The sequence below is a fragment of the Stylophora pistillata genome, chromosome 1 (assembly GCF_964205215.1).
Source record: "Stylophora pistillata chromosome 1, jaStyPist1.2, whole genome shotgun sequence".
In the NCBI taxonomy this organism is placed as follows: Eukaryota; Metazoa; Cnidaria; class Anthozoa; order Scleractinia; family Pocilloporidae; genus Stylophora; species Stylophora pistillata.
The window spans coordinates 60,190,036-60,214,820 of NC_142519.1; the positions used below are offsets into that span (position 1 = coordinate 60,190,036).

Genomic DNA, 24,785 nt, shown 5'->3' on the forward strand with positions numbered 1-24,785 from the left:
ATCACTTAGTTTGAGGAGATTATTTTGCTGGAAAAGAGAATGTAGCCTTCCCCGTAAAATATTTATCAGTATGCAAGTTTTGGTGTTATGTTTCACCACTGTGATGTTCTGATTGTTGAAAAGGGTCTGCATATTATTCACACCCCTGGAATTTAAGTCAATTTAGCGTTAAAAATGTCTTCAGGCAATGAGAAATTTTCCCAGAAGTCGCTGTATACACAGATGCATGTGCATATATTGACGGCAAACTATTGATTTATCTTTGCTTGACAAGCAAAGTGAACGTCTTCGTAGAGGCTCACGGGTACCATTCACCGCCAGATAAAACATTGTAACAGAATAATTGAAGGGTTCATTGCAAAAGAAGCCCTTGGTGACTTAGGATGAACTACTGTCGTCCCATTCCAACGTGCTGCCTGTTTACTTGTGGGACCGAAGGAGAACTTAACATGACATCAAGAGTCACTTAGTAGGGCTTCACAAAAGAAAAATCTATGTAAGCAAAGGAATAAAGGCTGATAGTTTCGAAAGAAACTGTTTGGGGCTGCGTCGGTGGGAGTAACGAAATAATTTGGATATATCAACAAAGTTGAAATGGTAAATTGGCGACCGTAATGATTACAAAAGCTGACGTTTCGAGCGTTAGCCCTTCGTCGGAGCGAATGGGCCATTCGCTCCGACGAAGGGCAAACGCTCGAAACGTCAGCTTTTGTAATCATTACGGTGGCCAATTTACCATTTCAACTTTGTTGATATATCCAAATTATTATGTAAGCAAAGGACAAGTTTAAAGTTTCTCTTCCAAATATTTAATGTCTTCCGATGACATTGACGTACTAATATGGCTGTTCTATTATAAACAAGATCATTAAGCTCACTTAAAAATAAAAAAAGAAACAACATACATTAAATTTATATCCCTGATAGAGTAGTTTCCCAAGAGATTGTGATTTCACATATTTGAAAAATAGAGGAATTACTGTGTGACTTAGATATATAGGTTGAAAATTTTAAAAGGGATAACTTAAGTATAGGTATGTGTCGGAAAAATGATCTTCTCCCTTTCTTTGTTTCTCTCTTTTCGTTTCCTCCTCCCTTTTTCTTTGTTCTTCTCTTCCTCTTTCCAGCTGCTCTTCCATAACTATTTCTTGTTCCAGCCAGTCCATGTTAATCACATGCTCTTCAAAACATAAGATATGTATCACTTAGTAACATCAATATACGACATTTTACAAAGCTGTTTAGCCCTGAGCCTCAGTGGTCTAATACTTCCTTCAAAATCCGTAAACATGGCCGTCCAGTGGTGGCCTTTGTAAAAAATATCACCACCAATGTTCATACTAGAGATACAATAACGTTCACCCTAAAATGTGCACATGAACCATTAAGGAAAGTACCTCTTTCCGTGCCAATATTCTTTGATATGCTTGACACCTAAGTCGCTGATTATTAATTTTTAAGTAATGCTATAAGTGAGAAAACAGTAGTTTGATTGCTTCTCAGGGATGAAATGCACCAGTACTTCACTATGCCAGACACCCTCATCTGAAGTTGTGTGTAATTCATAACAGCCTTGTTCACTGGTTTTATTTCATGATAGGCGATAAACCTCAAAGCAACTTCAACAACTCCCTTAGAACATTCAATTTAAAAGGGACGATTTCCTGTTGAGTTGTTAGGTTAGCCAAAATTCTGTTCTATTCTGAAAGTATGAGAAACCCCCTCAGGATGGCAGAAAAGAAATTAGTTTATCTCACCACGTGGTCCTCCATCTTGAGCCATGGTAAAAATTGATCAACAATCCTATTTTAAAGAGAACGAGAGAATATGGGTGGTTACCAGTTTGCTCGGCTCCCAGGTATTCAGAGAAAAACATAAGAGGATACGCAGAGGCAAAAGCCATTGTGTATCAAAGCATCCACTTCAATATTATAAAAGTAATGCAAATTTTTCGTTTTTAGGGCATATTTATATGATATGACTTAATCGCATGCAACAAGCTCAAGGTTACTTCCCACTTTTGCAGGTGTCCTTCAGGAAAAAAATTGTTTGCACACTACAGTAGTTACAATAAAATCTTAGCAAACTATATATCAGAAGAAAGCTTCATAAATGTTTACGATAAAAATATGTCTCAAGCAACTTTTCTTTCAAGGACGTATCAAGATCCAATATGGCGTGAAATGAGCGAAGGGTCTTCTATTGAATTTATTGGATATGGGATGCTGCAGCACGAGCTAATTATTCACACTTATTACACAACACCTGTGCAAAGCATGTCAATTAAAAATAACAAATATGGAGAGTGCAGACTACTTTCAATAATTTATAGTGCAAGCAATTTGTTCCTTACCATCATTATTTTGTGTTTACTTTCCATTTACAGACTCAATTGGCTGTAAAAAAAAAATTCAAAAAATTTTACCTTTAGTTACTTCTTAAAGTAAGAAATCACAAGACTAAACAACAAGTGTAGAAACTCAGACATACTTAGGCTAAAACTCTGATTCAAAAATAAATAACTACCCCCTGCAAAAAAAAAATCATACCAGTCTTTCATACCATCCTGTTAATCTCCAATTTTTTTTCACTTTTCTTTGCTTTTAATTTTGTAAACACATATCATGCTTCTTCTCAATGGCAAGTGCCTGAGTTTTCAAGAAAACCCAAATAACCCGAAAAAGTATTGGCAAGAAAGATAACCAAATGAGCAGAGGTATAAAACTAGAGCTTGGAGCAATTAACTGACCTGAATGACTGCTACACCCCATTCTTTTTTCCCAGGTCTATGTAAACTAGATTTAGAGCAAAGAATGCAATACCTTGCCAAATATCTGCTAGGATGACTCTATTAAAAGTGTGCATGATCATCATCTCTTCCTGAGATAGCACTCTTCACTTCAATGTTTTTATTACTACACATAAGGAGGCTTTGGTAAGATTGTGGAAAGGAGGGACAACATTTGAGCAGCTAGGAGGGACCAAAATGACAGTGTGGCAGCCATTTATTCCCACTTGGATGGCAAAGTCTGGGGAACCTTCCCCTTGAAATTTAAAAGTTTGGATGTCCAAAAGGGTCCATTTTTGGTTGCTATTTCCCAAGTTGGCTAAAAATTATAGCTACTATGAGAGAGAGTACGTGGAGACATGGTGGCCTCATGGTTAGTGTGCTCGACTCTGGATTGAGTGGTCCAGGTTTGAGCCCCGGCCGGGACATTGTGTTGTGTTCTTAGGCAAGACACTTTACTCTCACAGTGCCTCTCTTCACCCAGATGTATAAATGGGTACTGGCAATTTAATGCTGGGGGGTAACCCTAGGATGGACTAGCATCCCATCCAGGGGGAGGTAGAAATACTCCTAGTAGCTTCACACTACAGAAACCGGAGTTAAGCTCCGGCCTAATGGGCCACTAGGCTCGTAAACAGACTTTACTTACTTTACTATGAGGGAGAGTATTGACATTGAATTAATGAATAGAGTAGCTTTTACCTATCTGAGTACATAAACATTATACATAGCAATGTTGTCTCTGTGATGTCTGTGTGGCCCTTGATTGATTTTTAGCTTTGCCTTGCTCAAAAAATGAAATTGTGCTGAGGACAACATTAGATTTTGGGATATGGTGCTGTGATTTCTAACACAGAATCTTTAATGCAATTACTGATAGCGAAGGAGTTAATTACCGTATTTTTCCATGTATAAGTTGACCCCCATTTTCAAGGTTGAAAATCAGATTTTTCATTATTTCTAGTAAAGAAAAATTCAGACTGACAGAAATTTCCCATATGGTTGATCTCTTATTTCTGAGAATGTACTGAAAACACAGTGAATTAAAAAAAAAAATGCAGAGCAAAATGTAACCATGTGCTGTGAAGTTTAATAGCACTTGTTTACATCCCCACAATTCATGATTTAAGCATATACATCCACTTCGATTTACTGGAGAAGTAATTCACCATCTTTTGTAAATCGTTTTGAAAATGAAATCTTCATGCATTTAAATAATCTTTTGAAAGGAGATTAAGTAGACTAAAGGAACACCGAGGAGCTTCGAAGGATTGCTTGATGAAAACACGGCCATCTTGGAAACTACACAATATTTAACATAGATGGTCCACGCACGTAACAAACAAGACCGCACAAGAAAACAGCATTTGCCAGGTCACTAAGTTACTGTAATCATTCACTGAAAGTGAGAATTCAGCTCCTAAGCTGTAAGGAAAATTGCCTGCTCCACAAATCAGAAGATACAATAGAAATCAGCCCCACTAGGTTTCTGTTTAAGGCACATAAAATTTATTATTTCAAACTTTTTCATCGATGAAGAACGCACTGAAAACTGACAAAACTTGAACACAATTAGAACTTGTTTTGTGAACCTGGTTTTCCTAATGGACTTCAGGCAATTGATATGCTGATTTCTTGGATTGCTTGGGTCAGGTCTTTATCATTCTATGATCTGTGTAAAAGACGAGGGTGATTTTTTGGGCTAATTTCTCCGTCATAAAGAGTCGCCTTATACACAGATAATAACGGTGATACTTCAACGATAAATTTAGAGCATGGCAATCAATGAAATGATCAGTGTCTAATCATGAACTAGCTCTTTGTCAGTGACAAGTTTGCAAAATTAATACTGGAGAAGGGTACATTACTTCATACAACAGTTACTGTGAAACCATCATACTGAAAAATATGGTGACTGCTACACTCAACCAGGCCTCTTTGTGCAAGAAAATCCTGGAACCACTCATAAAAACAAGCAGTAAAGGTCTGAAAGATTTAAACCTTGCATACGTTGTTGTTTTGAGAAATATTGCTTTCTACATGTGCCTTAGCCTAACAGTAATGGTAAAATGTACAGGTGCCATATTTGTCTGTCAGTGGATTGAATCTATTGGGTGAACACCAGAAAAATAATAATATTGATGCAATTAAAATGAGGGTTTAGTATAGGTATGCTGTGGTTCAGTTTCATCCTTAGTTTAATTCTTTTACTTTTAATAGCTGAGGCCAAATTGATGGTGACACATCATCTCATCATAACATACACTCTAGGAGCTACATTTTATCTTCCTTTACACAAAATGCATTTTCATTCATATCATTAACAAAACCAAAGGAAAATTATGCTTATACCAAGGACAAAAATTAATCACAACATTTACCTTTTTATAACTGGTGCATAATTTTCCAAGAAAATGTTTACAATGGAGCTTACCACCTGATTGGCACTTTTGTTTACTTTGCTTTGCTACTGGTTGTCATCCATGCCTGTATGTATGAAATTAAGTAAGGGTGAAAAGATTAGTATTTTCTTTGCAAAGATAGTTGCAGCGAGTGTCTCCCCTAATATATGGATCACCAAAGGCTCACAATGAAAGCCAACAAGACCAAGTTCTTGCTAACACAAGTCATGTAGGAGCAATAATTGCTAATAGGTAATAGTCTCTACTGAATTAAGTATTCAATTGAGCATGAATTAGTATTTATTTCATTTCAATATTGAAAACACGTAGTTGAAAAAGTATGTAAAGTGTGGTAACAAATAACATGCATATTATTATCATATTCCTTATGATTTAGTTCAAAGGGCTTTATTCTAAATAGATCAAAAGAAAGAAAGTGGCTTACGTCAGCCACTGATTTCAATCAAAAAGCACATATTATTAAGTGAAGAGTAATTTTGCTGCAAATCTGTCCTCTTCTGGGCGAGCAAAGAGAATGATTTAATGCATTGTAACCCACCTGTTTCTTGCTGGAGAGCATGGGAGAGATCAGCCTATCCTTTATAAAAGATATCAGATCTTCATCATACGTGTCAACAGTTTGTGAGTTAACTTTCCAGGATATATGATGTTTGACATCAACCATACCAGAGGTTGAATTTTTGCGTAGTCCCATACAATTACAATGAATACATGTCTTCAATTGTCTCCATAATAACCATCAATGTAGACACTATGAGATTGCTACATGTAACATAATAAAAATTATAATGAGGCTGGAAGAAAATCACAAATTTTCGGTCATTGAAACACGGAGATCTGTCTCGTTTTTTAATTATGTATCATCTAGTTTTGCATGTCCCAAACAAAATAATAATAAAAAAAAAATCATCCCTCGACACAGAAGGATTCAATGAATCCAGGTAAGTAGTTACTCGGACGCTTTATCGGTATACATCTGACAGTATTTAGCCCGAAACTTGAACGCGATCTTTGAAGAATGATTGTAATATTTAAATTTAACAAAAATACTAGCATGAAGTGCAACCGAAACCTTACCTTACCGTACTAGTTCCGACAGAAAAGCACAACTTCGATCACCAACGCACTCCAAACTAATAAGGGAATCGAAGCCACGAGGCCATGTCAAATTCTCGTCTTCCTAAGCTTTCCAACGTATCGAAGAAAATTTCGCCAATAATTCGCACTTAAAAACGCAACCAGAACCTTAATCTTTCATCAATCCGAAGTGTCCCAAACGAAACCAAGGATAGCTCATGAAACAAGGATATCCCGTGAAATTCTTAACCTTCGAGCGCGGAAATCTTATCGATCTTCTTACAATTAATATTTTTGCATTGCATCCCTCCCCTAGTTGGGAAGTGACAAGCAAGAGACACCTTCACAACGCCTTTTGATTGGAAGAAATAAAACCACATTCTATTGGTTATTAGTTGTGAGGACATAACTGCTACTGAAGACACAACTGCAACGCTACAGACGTGGAGACCGTTTAAAATTGTAGCCTGCGAAGCAAGCCCTGGGGGAGAGGAGGGGGAATTGGGGCGAGCGGAATGTGCGGAGGGGAGAGGGAGGGCTCGCCACAGACCCCCACTAACTAACGAAACGCCCCCTATTTTCATATTTATATCGTCTTGCAGATGTCAATCAGCGCCTCTAAAAATTAACCAATCAAAAAGCGCCGTTAGCAAGAGCTCATTGAACCATGCAAACGGTCAAAACAACAACTACCCGTGAGTGAGAAATGTCAGACGACAAGGAGAGTCTGGTATCAAAATCTAAGAGAGGGAGAAAGCCAAAAGTTAATCCAGAAGACGTAGTTTGCCGGTTTTTTTTTTTTAAATAGATTTAAGAATTAAATTTGGAAGTGGCTTCAAGGGTTTCAGTGTAAACATTTTTAATCAGAGTCAAAGGGAAGAATTTCAGTGTGTCTTCACCGATCGCCTTCGAACGGTCGGTTTTCACTTCGAAAATAAGTCGTACATATCTCAAATTATATGCCTTCCATGTGCAAGAAAAGCTAACAGTTTTTGCCAGTTTTATGAATTGTTGAATAAGGCCGCTTCTCAATGTCCGGATTCCCGTGATGTTTCGTCGAAATGAAAGTTCTCAACACCGACTGGAAAAAGTCCAGGTAGAAAGAGCTTGCGTGTCCGCTCCCCGGCACATGCAAAACCTACATCTAGCAAGGAAGCGTTGCTTGACTCGCCGACGAAAGGACAACCCTCAACTTCAGCGATGAATACAAATTTAAACATTGATGATTTGGATCCAACGTCCATCGGCTTTGCAATGTTGTGGTTAAGGGCAAGTTTGAGAATGAAGACGCCATTCTTATCAAGGCCCTGAGCTTGAACAAGTGGATGGCTGCCACAGATATTCTACTTCGACATCAATTCTTGAGGGCAGAACTTCTCGAAATCACCCTCGTCCGCCATTTTCTAAAAGGTAGTCGCCACGAAGACTGTTTAGTTCGAGGGTTGATTGACAACGTGTTGCTCTCAGCCAATGGGAATTTTTCGTCCATTCGAGATCGGAAATTTCGTTGGTTAGTGGGGGTCTGTGGCAAGCCCTCCCTCTCCCCTCCGCACATTCCCCTCGCCCCAATTCCACCTCCTCTCCCCCAGGGCTCGCTTCGCAGGCTATTAAAATTGGGGCGATATTGACTACGCATGCGGCCCCGCCGTCGCCCTCCGTCGCCCTCGCGTAGGCGACGTGAGATCAGTGAGTTTACCGTCGTTGTGAAAACATGAGTTGATCTTGTTTGTTTGTTTGTTTTTTTTTTAATGTTTTGCCAATTTTGTCACTTGTATTAAAGTGATTGCATTATCACATTTCGCACAAATCATCACACGATGTCTCGGCCAACTCAAGAGACCTTTTCAATGTTTTCTCTTTAGGTTAAAATGATCGAAGCAACAGTGAACGTTTCAAATCGTCGAGGTAAGTGGGCGCGCACGTATACGTACAGTACTTGAATTCTTAACATAAAAGGGAATTTTTGCTTGCTGCCATTCCCTTTATCAATTCGTAGATGCACCTCGAAAACGTACAGTCCGTACACCTCAGATCTATGGACATTTTCTTAGCTTAGTGCATAGTCTTGGACTGAAACGTCATATACTTAAATAAAGTTCTGATCGCATCCGACTTTCCTTATGTAGCTAAAGGCTGGCTTCTCTTCGGTAGTGTATGAGCTCCCGTAAGTTGAGTATCTCTGAAAGCGTTTAACTGTGTTAACTCAGTGGAACTGAGTTCTTGTAACGACTCCAACTGATATTAGAACGAACTGTTGCTGTTTGTACATCTCTCATTTTCAAATTATATGATCTTAAAGCCATAGGACATTGATATTCTGATCACAATGTAGCTCTATGAAAAGTGTCTTTAATTCTTGTTTCCAAATTAATTCTAACACCGACTACTTTTTACAGCACAATGGAGTGGACGACAAAAAATCCTTAATTTATAAAGCGCAACAAATAAACTCGACGAAGTTGCAGAAGTCGCAAAGGCTGGCCGTCAACAGAATCTTAACAACTTAAATCATGGCGCGAAAACGGCAACCTCTGACCCAGTCTACCTGGGTTGTCACGTCGCCGTCTCCCCGAAAACGTCTGTGGGGACTTTAAGCAAACCACGACGGCTACGGCAACGGCAACGAGAACGTGGAATCACATAGTGGGAGCTACAGTGGTGAAATGGCACTCGCCTCCCACCAATGTGACCCGGGTTCGCTTCCCGGACCCCCCTTCATTGAAGGTAGAGTTTGTAGTTTGTTTTTCTCTTGGTTCTCCGGTTTTCCTCCCTCCACAAAAACCAACACTTTTAAATTCAAATTCGATGTCATACACGTACACTTTGTAACGAGCTCTAAGCTCTTTCGTTGTACGTGGGTAAACAAAAAACATTTACATTTTATTTTTTACATGATCCGTAATGGGAAAACAAAACAACACCGTCAAATTCGGTGTTCAGGGGTGTTTCGGCTGTTCCGTGATGTTCCGGGGTGTTCCCGTGTTCCGGGATGTTCCGGTGTTCCAGGATGTTCCTCCAGTGTTCTGGTGTTCCTGGTTTTAGTACATGCCGACCGTTACAGTAGCTTCAAGGCTGTTTGCTGGTTTACATACTGGATTAAAGTAGGGATTGTTTTACGTTAGGCGACCTTACCAAAAGGTCACATGTGTGCAACAACAAAGCGAGTAGTGACTATTTTTTTTAGGTCACCTATGACCTCGCATTACAGATAGTATGTGTAACCAGGCAGTGTGCGCACTCTGATTGCGTTTCATCATGGTCGTAAAACAAAAATTGAGTCATTTGCATCTTGACGCGTTGGAGTGAACATCTTTGGTGGCAGCGAGATAGCTTGAATATACGTGGATTGTAATGGGGATTCACTGTCTGTTGCCATTCCTTCGAAAGTTAAGACGTCTAACAGGCCTGCGCCACACCTGTCATTCCTCCGTGACAAATTCGTTCTTAGGAGGCAACTGACGTTACTTAGAAAGATTCGAAACTGCAATCTGCCCAAGAATCTCGACACAAATGGCAACAGTTACACTCACCAATGGCGGGATGAATAATTTCAAAGTCAGAAATTATATTCCTAGACGCGAGTTATTCAACTGTAAATTGACCCTTGACATGAAAACGTATATTAAAGAGACAGAGACCTTGCAATAGACGAACTTTTTCCACCGAGCGTAAATACGGGATTTGTAAAAGGAGAAGCCCCATATCTCAAAGAACGAATTTGTAGCGCTCCACGTTTAGTAAAAACGTACATAATTTCAAAATACCCGCCGAGAATAGAGGAAACCTTTATGAGGGTTTTGAGAAACGTATCTCTGGAGTTATTACTTCAGGAGAGAAGTATACTCTGAAAAAAAAAAAAAAAATAGCGAGCGCTCAGAAGAAAATATTGCGTTTTGTAACACAATCTCATCCGGCTTTGCCAAACCTCAAGAACAGACAGGTGCATGGGGAATTATGACGCCTCAAAACTGACCCTTATTATCACATCGCAAAGGAAAGTCATCAGGAGATATCATATCCAAATAAGAGCTAAACTTTGAGGTTAGATTTAAAAGCGCTAGCGAATGGTAGGAGACGCACCGGCCTATCAATACCTTTCAACAGTCGACTGCCTTTTGCTTCCCGGCTTTCCGGCGTGTCGCCTCGTGAGAGGTTTTCATGGATCAAGTGACTCTTTTCATTGCTCTAATTTAACTGTCCTTCATTCACTGATCAAGATAGAAGATTTACCACACAACACTCGTGATTATTTTATTTTAATTCACTTAGGAGAGTAGATTTACAACACGATCGATAAATGTCCTTGCAGTGGTAACGCTATGTAACGCAATACACTAAACACAACCGCGGGCCTTTTAGCTCCACAAAAGCGTCTCAAACACTATCACTTAAAATGCAGAAAACATTTGTACCGTTGGAGCGCCTTTGAGCGCGTTTGGTCAGAGCCGTTGAAGAAGGATCAAAGTGGCCATACAAATCTTTGAAAGGCTTCAAACTACGACGAATTTGACCTATGATCTAATACGTAACAAATACGCACGAAAAATACTTCTACACGTTCAGAATATATCAAATTATATTTACCTATGGTGAAAGGGAAAGAAACGGCCCAACTTCTACGGAATATTCAGTCAAAGTCTGCCGATTTCTACCGCTTTTACCGCTATATTGAAAATAACGCTACCACAATGCAATGCAATCGAAGTGCGCACAACCCCTGATGTGTAACGAGCCGCAAAATTACAAACAACAAGACACAAGAGGCTTAACTCAGAACCCAATGCATTGAGTTTTGAGTTAAGCCTTTTGTGTCTTGTTGTTTGTAATTTTGCGGCTCGTTTCACATACTATCTGCAATGCGAGGTCATAGATGACCTAAAAAAAATTGAGTCACTACTCGATGTTAATTGAGCTTAAAACGTCATAATAAATCGAATTTAGTGTCAACTGCACCCTTTAGACAATGCTTTAGTAAACAGCTGACACCGATTTCACAAACTTTTGAAAGTATCTTTATTATCATTTCACACAGCTGTACAAGAAGTCTGGTTATAGTTATGAATCGTGCGGATAAAGTTCGGTTGAATAGCTTCAAATGTTGTTTAGATTTAAATTTTTACCATTTGCCCTAAGCCCACAATAGAACCATCCCTACCACTGTCTTCTTGTGGTCGGATCCATAACAGTAAAACCAAGTGATAAATATTGATAAAATAAGACGTGTTCTATGGGACAAACTCAGGGACTCTTGGTGTTGCGTTAAACGAGCCATTACCCATTATCAGCGTCCTGCTACTACACACGTTTAAAACAACTGAATAAAAAGACGTAGTCGTGGATGGAGACTGGGATATGACGATTTGTAACACCATGGCTGCCAGGCAATATCAACTGCGCCAATGTATATGCTCTGAGTATAAAATGCTTTATTTACTGATGTATATAAATATTTCCTTAGCGTCCGAAGTTCAATCGAGCCCCGTCTGAATATTTGGAATGGTGGAGCAAGTTATATGCGTTAACTGGAACCCTTCATCGCATTCAGCTGTCGTTTCCGTATGACGCCATCAGCTATAACATTCTTGATAGTTTCTTCCCCTAAGAGCGTGTTGAATTCCATCAGCTGAGTCAAGCGATCAAATGCTTTGTGAGAGTAGTGGAAGTTGAACGTGCTGTAGTGACCCTCAGGGTCCTCAAAAAGTTGGAATGCTCCGAATTCCTTTTCTGTGGAGGTCTTGCGAGGTACACCTGGGAAGGTCAAACCATACGTATGCAAAACGTTAGCAGGTAATGCGTATGGGCGATACATTGGACTAGCAGCTGCAACCTACAGTCGCCATGTTCTGGAGTTGAGTCTCTTTTTCTTTTGCTTTTCCTTCTTGTTTAAGGCTAATATTTTGACTTATGGACAACGGTGACCAGTGTTAGAGAACTTTTTTTGAGGGGAGGGGGATCCTATGGTCCTCTCCAGGGCAGTGGAGAAGGGGTCAGTCGTCACTAACAGAGTATATGGGGGGGCCGCTGCAGTCGTGATTTTCTCAAACTTACAAATGAGTGGTTCCTTAGGGGTTGGTGGACAGGGGAAAGTAACACATGAGTACAAATCTTTCTTTTAATACAAGAATATTGGGCGAGATGTATTTGTAAGGATATTCGACCGACTAAATTTTTTGGTGCTTTTTGGCGTATTTCATGCAGTAAATCATGTGACCGAACATACCTGGACGGCTGTGGTCTTTGAAAGAGCCGTTCATCAAGACAAAGTGTATGACCACAGGGCATTCTGGGTCGTCAGGATTGGAAAACACATAGAACTCCTTCAGACCATGTTTCTGGTATTGTTCCTCAGCATTGATGGGAGGGAATTTCAACTTGTTCTTTCTTGCCCATTCTTCTGCCAGCAGAAGTTCCTATAAAAATTAGGCAGTCTGTTGACCACATGTATCTACGGGATTATTTGTAGTTGATTGACTTGTGTTGACTAATTTTAATCAAAGACTAGTTTCTTATATAGAACCGCGCGATTAGCTCGCGCGAGAACGCTTTTTCCCCTTACCTCCCCTACTAGGTAGAATTTTGTCCCCCAAACTTTATTTTATTCGCTTAGTTCTACCGTTTATTCTTTATCAAGAACCGCTTCAATAACGTTTTGGGATTGTTGTCCCAAAACTTGACCGAAACTCGCCCAAGAAATAGATTAAACTTGACTAAAATAAGAATAAAACGCCGACCAGTGTCGTGTGAGTACTCGGCAACTGCTCACTAACCCCTCCCTCCCCTAGCCCAACATTAACCCTATTTTGTAATCAGTTGACTGTTGCTGGGTTAGGGGAAGGGTGGGTGCGCAGTACCTCAGACACTGACATTAATTTGAAAATAACATTAAGGAGCTCGGAGAGGAGGTAGATATTTGAGACTGTCTTGGCCCGCTTGACCGGATATGTGTCTAATATTTATATTCTTATATGAAAGTAAAGCTGAAGTAAATGCAATCAAATCACCTCAAAAGGGAACTGTATTTCTTTGTCCCTTGCACTGAAGTCAAATGACAGGAGAACGTCACATCCTCGCTGGGGTCTTATTAGTAATGGATACGGAGAATTGAACACGAGCCCACTGTCAGCCAGGAATATGCGCTTAGCCTTCATACTTAGTTGGTTAGCGGCATCAGTGACGTCTTCAGATTCTGTGTTACAAGAAGCATTAAAGGACTATCAAGACCGTTTGCAATGAAATGAAGGTTAAGAGCACTATGAATGGTTCCCTCGGGCAACCACCCACGGCTAAAAAGTTACAACACTCATCTTGTCTAAGATGGACCATTTTCTATTCATTGTTTTAACATTGGTTTAACAAAATATTTGCCTTTAGCTTTAAGTCAACCAATAACGGTGGCCTACCTGAGGGAACTGGAGCGAATGCAAGCCCTAGACCACGTAAGAAATTATGCACCCTTCCCGCACGGCCGGAGCGAGTTTGCAGCACAGGGAACTTGTTCATAAAACTCTGCGCTATTCTTCCCAGCAATCCAGGATCGTCGTGATCTTCTTCCTTTGGTTCCTTCGTGTCTTCATCATCAAAGACAGGTACTTCTTTCGGACCATCAACATCATGTTCCTCTTCTTCACTGTCGCTTTCTTCGTCATCATCTCCGTTGCCTGGATACAGAATCTGATCTAGAGAATGGAGTGATGTTTTTTGTAAGACTCTCGTGTTTTCGGTTGTCTTTATTCAACACATATACAAAGGGCATACGCCTTAAATCACGAGAAAACAGGGGTGACCACGTGGCGTTTGGTGCGTGAAAGATATTTGATTGGCTGCCGAGTATGTCAAAAATCCTCCTTTTGCCCATCTGAGAGCGACTTCAGCCAAGCCGATTACATGCAACACGAGCGATCACAATCTCCAATATTCACATCATGAATACGCCTACTCTGGGGCCTTAAGTCGCCGTAACTTTCGGCGACTTAGGGCGATTTAAGGCGACTTAAGAAAAATTGGGATGAAAAACATTGCAACTTTAGGTGATTAAAGGCGACTTAAGGCCACTTTAGGCGACTTAGGGCGATTTTATTTGACTGAAGTGATAAAATCAAAGTTAGCAAGTCTCTCCATAAACCTTAGGAATATCTACAGAATCCCTTGGAATAAACGCAATAGTCATTTTGGTTACTTTTGTATGCTCATAAGTCACCATAAACTAAACTATCCAGATTTCAAACCAATTTAGTAAAAAATAATCAGACAGAATTACCACATCAGTTATTCTTAAATTATACAGTCAAAGCTAGTGAATAAATAGCCAGGAAAACAATATGGGTTAGACCATAAAGCTCTAAAAGAGTACTTTTAGCCACACATAAAGTAAAAGAGACACATACGTAAGTCCTCTCTCATAACGGAGGAGCTGCGGCGAATTCTTTTAATTGCGCTCGGTGCTTGACCCTCACCGAGTATGCGCTGTAGTAAAATGGTAAAGGCGCTGCCCCAAATGCCTGGGAAAGGAAAAGATGGAATGTCAGCTTGGTGTACAAAACACGCTTGGTTTCGTTTGCTATTCGACTTACGTCGTCTTTTCCCGATTTCTTTTGTGACGGACCATTAGAATATTTTAAGGAGCTTATGGAGAGAAGGGGGAGGAAAATTTTCAAGCTTTGCAAATGTTTATTTAGCTCAAATGTTTATGCAAGAGTTTTTTTCTTAAGAAAAAAGACATGCGTAACTTCCCTGAATATAACGTTTTTGTACTTTACGTTCATATCAGAGATAAAAAATTTTCAATCGATCCATATTTGAACAAAAGGCGACCTACACGAAATCCTAAATGTAGTTATAGTGCACGACAGGGCATCTACAAAAGTTTTTAGCCAACGTATCTAGACATTTTGTTGTAACCTCCTTATACTTTGGGATGGAAAGAGGCCATGCCGCCTAGCCTTCAAATTCGATGACCTAAATCTACAGTTTAGCACCCCCACGAACCCCCACAAAGTCATCATCATCTTCTTCATAGTAGAAGGACAACAGGCAGGAAAATTGTTCAAGTGTTACTAACCTTGAAGATATTCCAGGCTTGGTTCAGGATACTTTGTGTGAAGGTATCCACAGAAAAACTTACATCCAAAATGCTCCGTTTTCATGAAAGTGCCATATTTAGTCATCCCCACTTCATAAGGACTAAACTCCATCCATTCTTGGTAAAAAGAACGCATCACATAAGTTAACGCATTTACAGCTTGCATTGCACCTACAACATCTGCAATTGCGCATCATAACTTTCATCTTATCCATGATCCTTGTTTCATTATCGCACTAAATTTGTCTCCCTTTGCTATTTGGAATTTTTGCTGCGCACCCTGGCATAACTTTAACGAACAATATTTGAAATCTTACCATTGTAGCTCTTTGCAGAAACATTATTCTTCACGTGCACACAGGTGTAGAGCGGAAGGGGAACATTTCCAAATTTGACTGCAACACGTTGATCGCTCAGTTTCGGAATAGTTTTGCGCTGAAAAAAAAGTTAATTTAAAATTACTTTACAAAAATTGCGGCTCTTAGGAATGGAAGCAAACAAATAGAGCGGCTGAAAAGGTGGCATTTTTCTTCTTAACATATTCAACAAACATGCTTTACATGAAAAGGTTATTGGTAGACTTAAATTAGACGACAAGAGCGTGATCACAGACCGAGCGTGATCACAGACTGAGTATGATTACAGAGCGAGCGCAATCACACACTGAGCGTGATCATAAATTGTACACGAAAAGAAATCTAAAAACCGGCGCCACGATATAGAGTCTGCGACAAGAGTTCAAATGAACTCGTGCATGGTTCTGCTGATTCTGCAGGGATTGTGGCATCTTTTCGTCGTGTCATTTTTTCAGTAATCAATCAGAAAAACATTGATAGGATCTCAAGTGACACTTACGTCTCTCAAGATGGTTTCACCCACAAGGTAGCCAAAGAAATCAGTAAAACTGATTGGCTGGCCTCGTACTTTTTTCTCATGGATGATTTTGATGTGCTTGTACAGCCACGAAGGTGTTAACAGCCAGATCCAGTTATATTGCACGTTATGTCTCAGCTGTTCCATAACTATCTTTGGATGAATATATGGAAATTTGGGATGAGAATATAAAGTGGAGAGGTACCTAGAATAAGTAAAAGATTGACATCGTGTCATTGTGATACTACGCAGTTTTAAGCTATAGTGTTTTCACTGAGAAAAAGCAGACCCAGGTTAACCCCCCCCTGTCTACAGGTCGATAAGCTATCTCCCGTTCTAAAGAACACTATTGTCTCTTGTACAAACTTACCAAGTTCGTACTTTCGTAACAGCCTGATCCAGCTATATTGCACGTTATGTCTCAGCTGTTGCATAACTATCTTTGGATGGATATATGGAAATTTGGGATGAGAATATAACGCAGAGAGGTACCTACAATTAGTAAAAGATTGACATTATGTCATCGTTATTCTAGAATACAAGTTCTTCGGCGAAGTCCGTGACGCGTGTGAAAAAACAAAATTGGCGAAAAGAAAATTTGGGGTTAGCGCTCCGTGTGGAACTGTGGGGATGAGGTAAAAGTAGGTACCCTACTTTCGAAGGGTCATAGAGGGACGATCGGGACATTTTGGATACATCAGTCATTTTTATTTTACACAGAGACACAAGCTTTTTGCTCAGAAGTCTGCAGTATGAGTTTCTGCCCTTTCTTGAACTCGTTTTCCATGCAGTTATCTTGCAGTCTTGCTCCATTTTGTTTTACTGAGAAACACAGACAGAAGTTAACCCTCTTGTCAATAACACAGTAAGCTATCTTTTGTTCCAGAGACTATAGTCTCTTGTACAAACTTACCAAGTTGACCCTGACAGTCCTGCGGCATACATGGCACAGTCCAGTACACCCATGTCTTTAAGAGCACAGAAGACACCACTAAGGCCAACCATGGCTCGAAAACCACCTCCAGACCCAACAATACCCACAGTTGGCATCTAGGAGGAAAATGACGACAACAAATAAGTGACGTAATCCATATATGAACCATATTTTGACACTGTCTCCAAATACTTTGAATTGGTGAGCATCAGACACCTCAGGGTAGAAAGGATTCATCTGTTCTTGAGAAAATCACATTCACCCGGTCAGCAATCGACCGGGTGAATGTGAGAGGAGGGGAGGGGGAGGGCAAGTAGGGATTTGTACCCTACTAGACAAAAAGATATACCTCAAACTTGTTTAAAAACACTATCGTACCGAATACCTTAAAGTACCGAAAGTTGTTGAATCGTGTTGATGTAAAAAAACAAACAAATTCTTGAAAAACGAGATAACTTTTTAGAAATATTTTAGTTATATCTAAATACCTCAAACCCTTGGCCGAGCCTGACTTTACAAAAAAGCGTTAATGAGAAGGAAATCACGAGGAAAAAAAAAAAGGAAAAATAGGCCAACCTCGTCCATACTCTTTGGTGCTCTTGGGCCGAGAAGCTTCTTCATAGCTTGAAACAGGAAAGGCTTTCTACTCTCTCGAAAATCGATCTCGTCTTGGCATAGTTCCACGCTGTATCGCATGTCCCGTGGCTCGTCACTATAAAGTGAATAATTATTTTCAGTTTACTGTTGAGAGGTTTGATGGCAATATGACCTTTAATAAGAAAGGGTAGAAAATTTACCGTTTTTTAAGTTCGAGCGTAATGTCCACCTCTGAAATCTGCAAAAATGATCAAATAAGTAGACGATGTTAGAAGTGTTTAAAGACATTTCACGATTTTAACACATCTTCTAGTCGAGCTTACAGCCTGATTAAAAACGCAATCGGTTAGTTCAGGAAAGAAATCTCCAACTAGAGTGTGCCGCATTTTTTTTCGATCAACAAGTAAAACACGGAAGTGTGTCACGTTGTGAAACAGATATCGGTGAACACTCTTCGTCGACAATTAAGCGTTGAACATCAATAAATGTAAAGATAATAGAGAATTTCCTAAAAAGATAAATACTTTTAGTCTCGTTTATTCGTTACACAATTTTAAAAAAACGTCAACAATTTGAATACCTGTCGAAATATGAAGGTTTTACGCAAAATTCTATCAATTTCCAGACCACTCAAGGGAAATGTCTCTGTTTCCCCGATCAAATCGTCACTAAGTGTATCATCTTCCATTAGTGTAATATCTGAGGAATAGAAGACCAAAACCGCGTCAATTATTACAAACACGGCAAAAAAGGTGAAATTTTCCCTTTTACAAAGTTCCTGGTCGCTATACTCACATAAAACGTTTTCCAGCTCTCTGTCGATGAGAAACTTAAATTCGTTGTTCCAGACAGGGTTATTAGAATTGTTTATTGTCTGTGTTTTCTTCTTTCCATTCGGAGCAGTGGGGATAAATAACTTGACATATGGATCTGGCGTGTCGACTAGAACAAAAACACAAGTTGATCAATAATCCATTCACTTGCCAGTCAGTCAGTTATAATCAGTGAGTCAGTGGGTCAGTGAGTCGGCTGATCAGTAAGGGATTTAGAGTTAGTCAGGAAGACGGTGAGTCAGCGAGTTAGGCTGTGAGTTAACGAGCCAGTGACTTAGTCAGGCAGTAAGCTGGTTCGTTAGTTTATCAGTCAGTGAGTTGGTAAGTCAGTGAGTCAGTGAGTCAGCGAGTCAGCGGGTCAGGGAGTCAATCGGTGAGTCAAGTTGTCAGTAATTAGGTCGGTAGGTCATTCATTAACTAATGAGCCAGTGGGTTAGTAAGTCAGTTAGCCAGTTAGCCGATCAGCCAGTCAGTCATTTAGTTAGTGCGCATACGGCTTTCTCGTTTGATTCTGTTCGTTCTCAGCTAAACCGGCTGGCCTAATGTTTTACTCACGGGTGTCATTCCAGAACCCAAGTGTGATGTTTCTTCCACACACGACGTTGACGACGAGTTCATAACACTGGCGGTAAGAGCACTGGAACTTGAACCAGAAATATTCTGTGTAAGTATAGTGAAAACATCTGGACATTTTAAAAGCAGCTGCTGGTTCAAACAGGTGCCACCCTTTTGCCTCTGGGGTCGAGCATGCAAATTGACAGTTGAGATGCTATTGCCGTATTTGGCGGAGGTCACGCCCAAGAAGGATAAAAATTAGCCCCTAGAGCGACAGATATCGTTTATTGTGGAATTTCTGAAAATCTTTGCTCCTCAACCATAGGCGAAAATACAATACAGTGATATTCCCTGATCACGATAAGTCGGGTTTTACGAAAATCTTCATTGTTAAAGAACGACAGCTCTTGCAGAATAAACATATATTCAAGATCCTTTGGCATTTTGTTTACTTCTGATAATAATCAGCCCAAAATGTTTAAAGTGTTTGTGTAAATAAAAACAGGATTACGGGTTTTGCCTCGCCGTTGGCCTTTTAAGATTTAAATGGTTAGCGATGAAAAATTCACTAAGCTACGATAGAGTATGTGTGAAATTAGCTTTTGTTATTTCTTACGATTTAATGGCAATTGAAAAAATAAAATAACTACTTATAACAAAGGAAATGCCATAAGGATGGTCTGTAAAAGAGTCCAAGACCCCATCCTCAGACAGACCACCTAACGAAGTATCTAGTTTCATATCATATATATTGAGCTTATGATATGAAAAATGCTACTAGCATCGATCCTTCTCATTACTAAACATACATAGCTTCTCATACGAACTTTCGAACTCGTCGCTTATCGAAGACGAGCATTGCGACAGTCGAAGCTTCGTAGTCAAAACACAATTGATCAGCTTGACTTTCTTGATGGCCTTCGTTGCATTCCAACTGATTTCATGCGTAATTGCGTCGATTCATTTAAAATAGTCCGTAAGTCAAAGAGCAGCCGAAATGAATAACCAAGTAACCAAGCATGTAACATTATCAAGGTCCATCTTGTCGGCATGCTTTGAAGAACGAGGCAGAAAACAAAAGGATGCATTGTGATTCAATGAGATGTAAATAAGTGGCCCTGTATTCTCTGGTTTTGCCCATTATCCTAATCATTCCTTAACTTCGACGAAGGGCTAACGCTCGAAACGTCAGCTTTTGTAATCGTTACGGTGGCCAATTTACCATTTCAACTTTGTTGATATATCCAAATTATTTCGTTATTCCCACCGACGCAGCCCCAAACAGTTTCTTTCGAAACTATCAGTCTTTATTCACTTAACTTGTTATGTTTACTTATGTAATATTGTGTACAATTTCACCGGCCAACGTCCTTCAATCCGTTTACAAATGCACGACAACATGGTCCGTGTTTAAATCGTCCACCTCACGTGGGCGGATTGAAAACAACAATAAACTTTTGAAATCGATTTATTTTCCGCAAACATATTATAGGACAATTTCCCCATTTGCACTGTGTTAAGTGTTATGAATATTCAATGCTCCAATGAGTTACGGAAACGGTTGCGCAACTCTGTAGGTGGTTTGCACGTTACGTCACTGCCGCCATGTTGGTGGATGTAAACAATCGATATCACATTGGCTCCTTTTTTTAGTCCACCAGCATTTGTTCCTTTCACCATTGTTACCTATTAGGTGATTTGCACGTTCCGTCATTGCCGCCATTTTGGTGGACTAAACAGTAGATATCTCACTAGCTCCTTTTGTTCGTCGACCAGCATTTGTTCCTTTCGCCATTGTTACCTGTCTCTCTAGAGATTGGTTGCGGCGACAAAATTTAGCATACAGAGGCATCCGAAAACCCCTTCAGTATTTTTTACGAAAACCGCCGGTAAACCAAATGCTAAAAGCCGGAAGATTTGCAAAACATGATAAACACGAAAACCGAAAGATCGAAGGTTTTTTTGGCTCAAAAACCGAAAAACCGATCTAAAAAATGGCCAAAACAGAAATGAAAATCGAAATGCCCCTTCCTCATATCCAGAAAAACTCTCTAATTTATTTCATAGTAGCACCGAACCTTCTTCTTTGCGCATTGAGTGAGAGTTTATCAGTAACTTTATGCGGAATCTTTATCTACAAGTGCAATGAAAAGTAGTAATCTAATAAGCTGACTATTGTTTTAGCACTCACAATTAGCTTACTCCGGGAGTAACTGACCGACACAAGTGTGAATTAGACGAAACATGTATCGTAATAAGCGTGAAATAAAAATGGGCTAAAATTCTGAAATTCTGTACACAGTCCATTACAATCTTACCGGAGAAGTTTCCATTGTGTTCTCTGTGATTTTATTCACCTCCGCAGTTCGCAGTTCTGATCGTTGCCTCTGTTTATGACAAATAGCTCCAGGTCTGTTTCTTTTATATATACTTTCAGTAATCCCTTCCTGTTTGGTCATACGTGACCAGTGCGGCACTATCAAACCTCGTTTTGCGCGTCAACAACGATAATGACCTTTTGTTATTTGAATAGCCAAGGCCATTAATGTTAACCTCAGCGACGGAAATGCAAACCTCCTTTATAAACGCTTTTTTTTTTCCAGTCGCCTACACAATTTTATTTCTAAAACGAATCCACGCTTTATGTGTCATACATAGATTTGTCTTATATTACTCCCGTACACTGGAAATATGTTTGATATCCAATTTTAAACGTCAAATTATTACTCCACGACCATCTTCACAAATTACCATAAAAGTAGACGTGAGGAACTTTATGATAATCACAATAACGAATTACGACAGATGAAACACTTCCTGAGTCAATGTCACAGCCACTTTGTGCGCTCGTGTTTATGCCCAGTCCATATTAATGAACTACGACCTGTTGTGCTGGTGTTTGAGCTAGCGTCGCTAGTGAAAACCAGACTCATTTACATGTCATTGAATAAGAATTGCATCTATTGTGTTCTGCTTCATTCTTCAAAGCCTCCCGACACATGTAAATGATGTGGACGGGTATTCTGAAGTTGCTCCAACTTGCTATCAGTTGACTGTTGTTAGGTCAGATATATACATTGATCCAACCTTTCCAGTTGGGTTGTTAGCTCAATTGTTAGAGCGCTGCACTAGTATCACAGAGGTCAGAGGTTCGAATCCCGTACAGGCCTGATATTTTTTTCAGGTCTGATTTTCGCTATTGCATAAATAGTGCTATCTACTGCGAGGATCGTGCATCATACGTAAGCTAACTATTGTTTTAGCACTCACAATTAGGTCACTCCGCAAGTAACTGACTGGCACAAGCGTGAATTAGACGAAACGTGTATCGTAATAAGCGTGAAATAAAAATGGGCTGAAATTCTGTACACAGTCCATTACAATCTTACCGGAGAAGTTTCCATTGTGTTCTCTGTGATTTTATTCACCTCGGCAGTTCGCAGTTCTGATCGTTGCCTCTGTTTATGACAAATAGCTCCAGGTCTGTTTCTTTTATATATACTTTCAGTGATCTCTTCCTGTTTGGTCATACGTGACCAGTGCGGCACTATCAAACCTCGATTTGCGCGTCAACAACGATAATGACCTTTTGTTATTTGAATAGCCAAGGCCCTTAATGTTAACCTCAGCGGCGTAAATGCAAACTTCCTCTATAAACGCTTTTTTTTTCAGTCGCCTACACAAAACGAATCCACACTTTATGTGTCATACATAGATTTGTCTTATGTTACTCCCGTACACTGGAAATATGTTTGATATCCAATTTTAAGGATGAGTAGACGTGAGGAACTTTATGATAATCACAATGACGAATTACGACAGATGAAACACTTCCTGAGTCAATGTCAAAGCCACTTTGATCCTTGTGCGCTCGTGTTTATGCCCAGTCCATATTAATGAACTACGACTTGTTGTGCTGGTGTTTGAGCTAGCGTAGCTAGTGAAAACCAGACTTAACTTGCTATCAGTTGACTGTTGTTTGGTCAGATCCAAATCTTTTCACTTGCCACATGGACTGTTCTGACAAATGTTAACTCGCCGAGAGAGTCCATAATATAACATTAGAATACAAATTGGTCATCTCCTATAAAATAAAAGAAAGCACGATGGAGTTTTGATCGTTCCTCAATAAAGTTTTCCATAACGTGTGAATTAAAGGCGTGACTTGTTGGCGGACCGACGTGACATGCATAACGAAGATATGATACACAATAGCGAAGTTATTATGTTACGCAATGTTATTATTTGGCTAAGGAAAAGGCGCCATTAAGACTTTTCTAAATGTAGACTATCTTACGCAAGTAAGGTTTCCTTTTATAACTTTTTACCAACCCTGACCCTAAATCTAACCCCATGAAAACAAATGAGGGCATGGAAAGTAATTTTGATAGGTGACGACTTAGAAGTCTTCACAAATTCGCGATCTTTGCATTTTTAGTATTCACTGAAAATGATTTAACAGCACAACAAAGCGAACCCTCGCCGTAAACATAAAATTTTCCTACAGCTGCTCCAATCGGAAAAAACAAAAACAAGGCAAATAACAATAACATACCAAACAAAACCAAAACGAAAACAAAAAAAAAGGGAGGCAAACGCGACATTAGCAGCAACAAGAAGCTGTTAATGAATTGCTCACTCGATATTGCACTCACAGCATCCCGGTGGCGTTAGGAAAACCGAGAATTCTTATTTATATGCAGTGCATTTGAATATGGTCACTATCCTGACGACTACACGATAGAAAATTTCAAAAGTTCAAAAGGCGAGCGTTCCTTTTAAGCTTTATCCTTTAGTTTTAGCTCAATTTCATCCTGGAATGATTTAACTAATATATTTCAACTGTTCTATGCTAACGTGTGGGGTATTTCCTTGTAACGTTATCAGCAAGTATGAATCACTAACCACAAAGTTATGGGCTTTTTTAAACATCTCATGTACCACTTCCACACACGTAATTCCATTGACAAGACTTTCATGCTCAAGAGAGTCTCAAATTTCGTCATTAACTTTCCTTTCCACTTCCTTTGGAAGGAAATATGTAATTATCGCCGACAGCATTCCAGTGTGGATTACTTCTCTAATCACGTTCTCACAAGCTTATCGAAAAATCTTTCGGTTTACAGTCGGCTGACTTCGACCCACAATCGGTCGACTGTCGGCCGACTGACGGTCGACAGGTTTTTTAGAAAGTTGTTTTTCACCCCAATTTCGATCTTCTCTGAGAACTGAATAAACAACTCATCATATTAATAGATGTCTTGGAGTTTTATCTTGACACATACATACATAGATACAATGAAATATATGAAGTTCATATATTTTGAACTGCGGTATTAGATACATATGATGCACGATCCTCGCAGTAGATAGCGCTATTTAAGCAATAGCGAAAATCAGACCTGAAAAAAATCAGGCCTGTACGGGACTCGAACCACTGACCTCTGCGATACTAGTGCAGCGCTCTACCAATTGAGCTAACAAGGCAACTGGGAGCAGGCCGTTAAGTTGATTCGTAATAAACCCGTGAAAGTGATAAATGAGATACAATGAAATATATGAAGTTCATATATTTTGTATTGCGGTATTGGATACGTATGATGCACGATCCTCGCAGTAGATAGCG

At 39.6% G+C, this 24,785-nt stretch overlaps 1 protein-coding gene and 1 long non-coding RNA gene across 5 annotated transcripts; both read right to left on the reverse strand.

The window, feature by feature from the left end:
* Positions 1 to 793: 793 nt before the first annotated feature.
* On the reverse strand, positions 794 to 6,755 carry LOC148743501 (uncharacterized). Of its 3 annotated transcripts, none has more exons than XR_015989333.1 (6): positions 6,289 to 6,755; positions 5,750 to 5,973; positions 5,223 to 5,275; positions 2,354 to 2,396; positions 1,758 to 1,803; positions 794 to 1,180 (listed from the first exon to the last, which is right to left on the reverse strand). It is a non-coding gene; the product is annotated as an uncharacterized LOC148743501 (long non-coding RNA). The 3 variants fall into 3 exon arrangements; XR_015989331.1 differs by having other exon boundaries at positions 5,170 to 5,275; XR_015989334.1 differs by lacking the exons at positions 5,750 to 5,973; positions 6,289 to 6,755 and having other exon boundaries at positions 5,170 to 5,414.
* Positions 6,756 to 11,277: 4,522 nt separating this feature from the next.
* LOC111342134 (cytosolic phospholipase A2) lies at positions 11,278 to 21,635 on the reverse strand. 2 transcript variants are annotated; one of them, XM_022949182.2, is made up of 15 exons: positions 21,478 to 21,635; positions 19,160 to 19,247; positions 18,567 to 18,713; positions 18,352 to 18,470; positions 17,972 to 18,009; positions 17,751 to 17,886; positions 17,154 to 17,290; positions 16,223 to 16,445; positions 15,685 to 15,802; positions 15,347 to 15,484; positions 14,673 to 14,786; positions 13,689 to 13,964; positions 13,290 to 13,474; positions 12,509 to 12,698; positions 11,278 to 12,036 (listed from the first exon to the last, which is right to left on the reverse strand). In XM_022949182.2, the coding sequence occupies exons 1-15, from the start codon at positions 21,616 to 21,618 to the stop codon at positions 11,807 to 11,809; spliced, it is 2,280 nt and encodes a 759-aa protein (XP_022804917.2). In that variant the 5' UTR covers positions 21,619 to 21,635; the 3' UTR covers positions 11,278 to 11,806. The 2 variants fall into 2 exon arrangements, with proteins under 2 accessions (XP_022804917.2, XP_088583034.1); XM_088726908.1 differs by lacking the exon at positions 19,160 to 19,247 and having other exon boundaries at positions 21,478 to 21,617.
* Positions 21,636 to 24,785: the final 3,150 nt, after the last annotated feature.